Source organism: Lentinula edodes (assembly GCF_021015755.1).
Source record: "Lentinula edodes strain Le(Bin) 0899 ss11 chromosome Unknown C8R40scaffold_22, whole genome shotgun sequence".
Classification (NCBI taxonomy): domain Eukaryota; kingdom Fungi; phylum Basidiomycota; class Agaricomycetes; order Agaricales; family Omphalotaceae; genus Lentinula; species Lentinula edodes.
Window position 1 is genome coordinate 369,236 of NW_025764328.1, and position 1,107 is coordinate 370,342.

Below are 1,107 nucleotides of genomic sequence, written 5' to 3' on the forward strand. Positions count from 1 at the left end.
TGTTACATGAATGGAGACGAGCAGGTTCACTGAGGCATTGGCCCTTGAGAAACCTCTTCTTGAAATCTCCAAAAGAATACAAGGACAGGGAGCATCCATGCCGCACAGAATTTGACCAGCGTACAGAATTTGGTAACCATATTGAAGGGCATGGGCAGTTTCAATGTCACATTGTCCCTCAAGCAACCTCTTCTCAAGATTCTATGACATGAGCATCCACTGACTCTAGTCATGGTCCAAAACCTAGCTGGCATATTTAAGGAGATGATAATGTTCAATGAAGCATTATCCTTTGGGCAACCTCTGCTTAAAACCTCTCAAAGAATTCTATGGCTGGAACATCCACACAAAATCTGGCAATTATATTTATAAGTATAGGTAAATTGAATCAGAGTGAGGAAGTGGCAGTCACATTTATGGAGATGGGCAAGTTTGATGAGGCATTATCCCTTGTCCAGTGTCTCCATTAAACTTCCAACTAGGATTCCAACAGTTATATATAGGCATTCTTCAAGCATGAAATCTTCAACAAACTTTGTTTGGAAACTACAGTTTCAGGCAAAGACATTGGGGGATATAAAGAAGGAAGGTGATACTTTGGAACTTGAGCAAACTTTGCTGAAGGTCTTGGGAATTTTTTGGGCAAATTCCAAGCCATATGTCATGCCCTGACCGCAACCAGACCAGCACCAGCACCAGCCACATGTTCTCACATTCCTGACCTATCTTTGCACCTCCCCAAGACATCCCCGAGACATACACACCTCCTACCACCACTTCCCTGATATGACCCAAACGTCCTGACAACCATCCCGACGCACGTACGAGACCCTCCTACCACCAGCCCCATTAAGTACTAATCTCAATCACCTGTCTCATGTCCCCTAGACTCCCTGATGTTCCCTTGTTCACTTCCCGTACCTATTTAAGTAGCTCCGCAACATCCCCAAGCCCCAGCTTGGTATATTTTGAACACACACCCTTTACATAGCTCCAGTCCCTGACCCTTTGTACCTGCTAACTATACAGATTTCTCTTACTCTCTGTTTCTCTATCTCAATTTCTCTCTACTCTTGTCTACTGTCTCTACAATCATCTATACGATCC

The 1,107-nt window shown here is 44.0% G+C and overlaps 1 protein-coding gene across 1 annotated transcript; it reads left to right on the top strand.

Moving 5' to 3' along the window:
* Positions 1–210: 210 nt before the first annotated feature.
* Positions 211–372, top strand: C8R40DRAFT_1048104 (uncharacterized protein; the record flags this gene model as incomplete). The annotated part of the gene is made up of 1 exon (XM_046224479.1): positions 211–372. A coding segment is annotated over one exon (162 nt), but the record flags the coding sequence as incomplete, so codon positions are not given.
* Between the last annotated feature and the right edge of the window lie 735 nt (positions 373–1,107).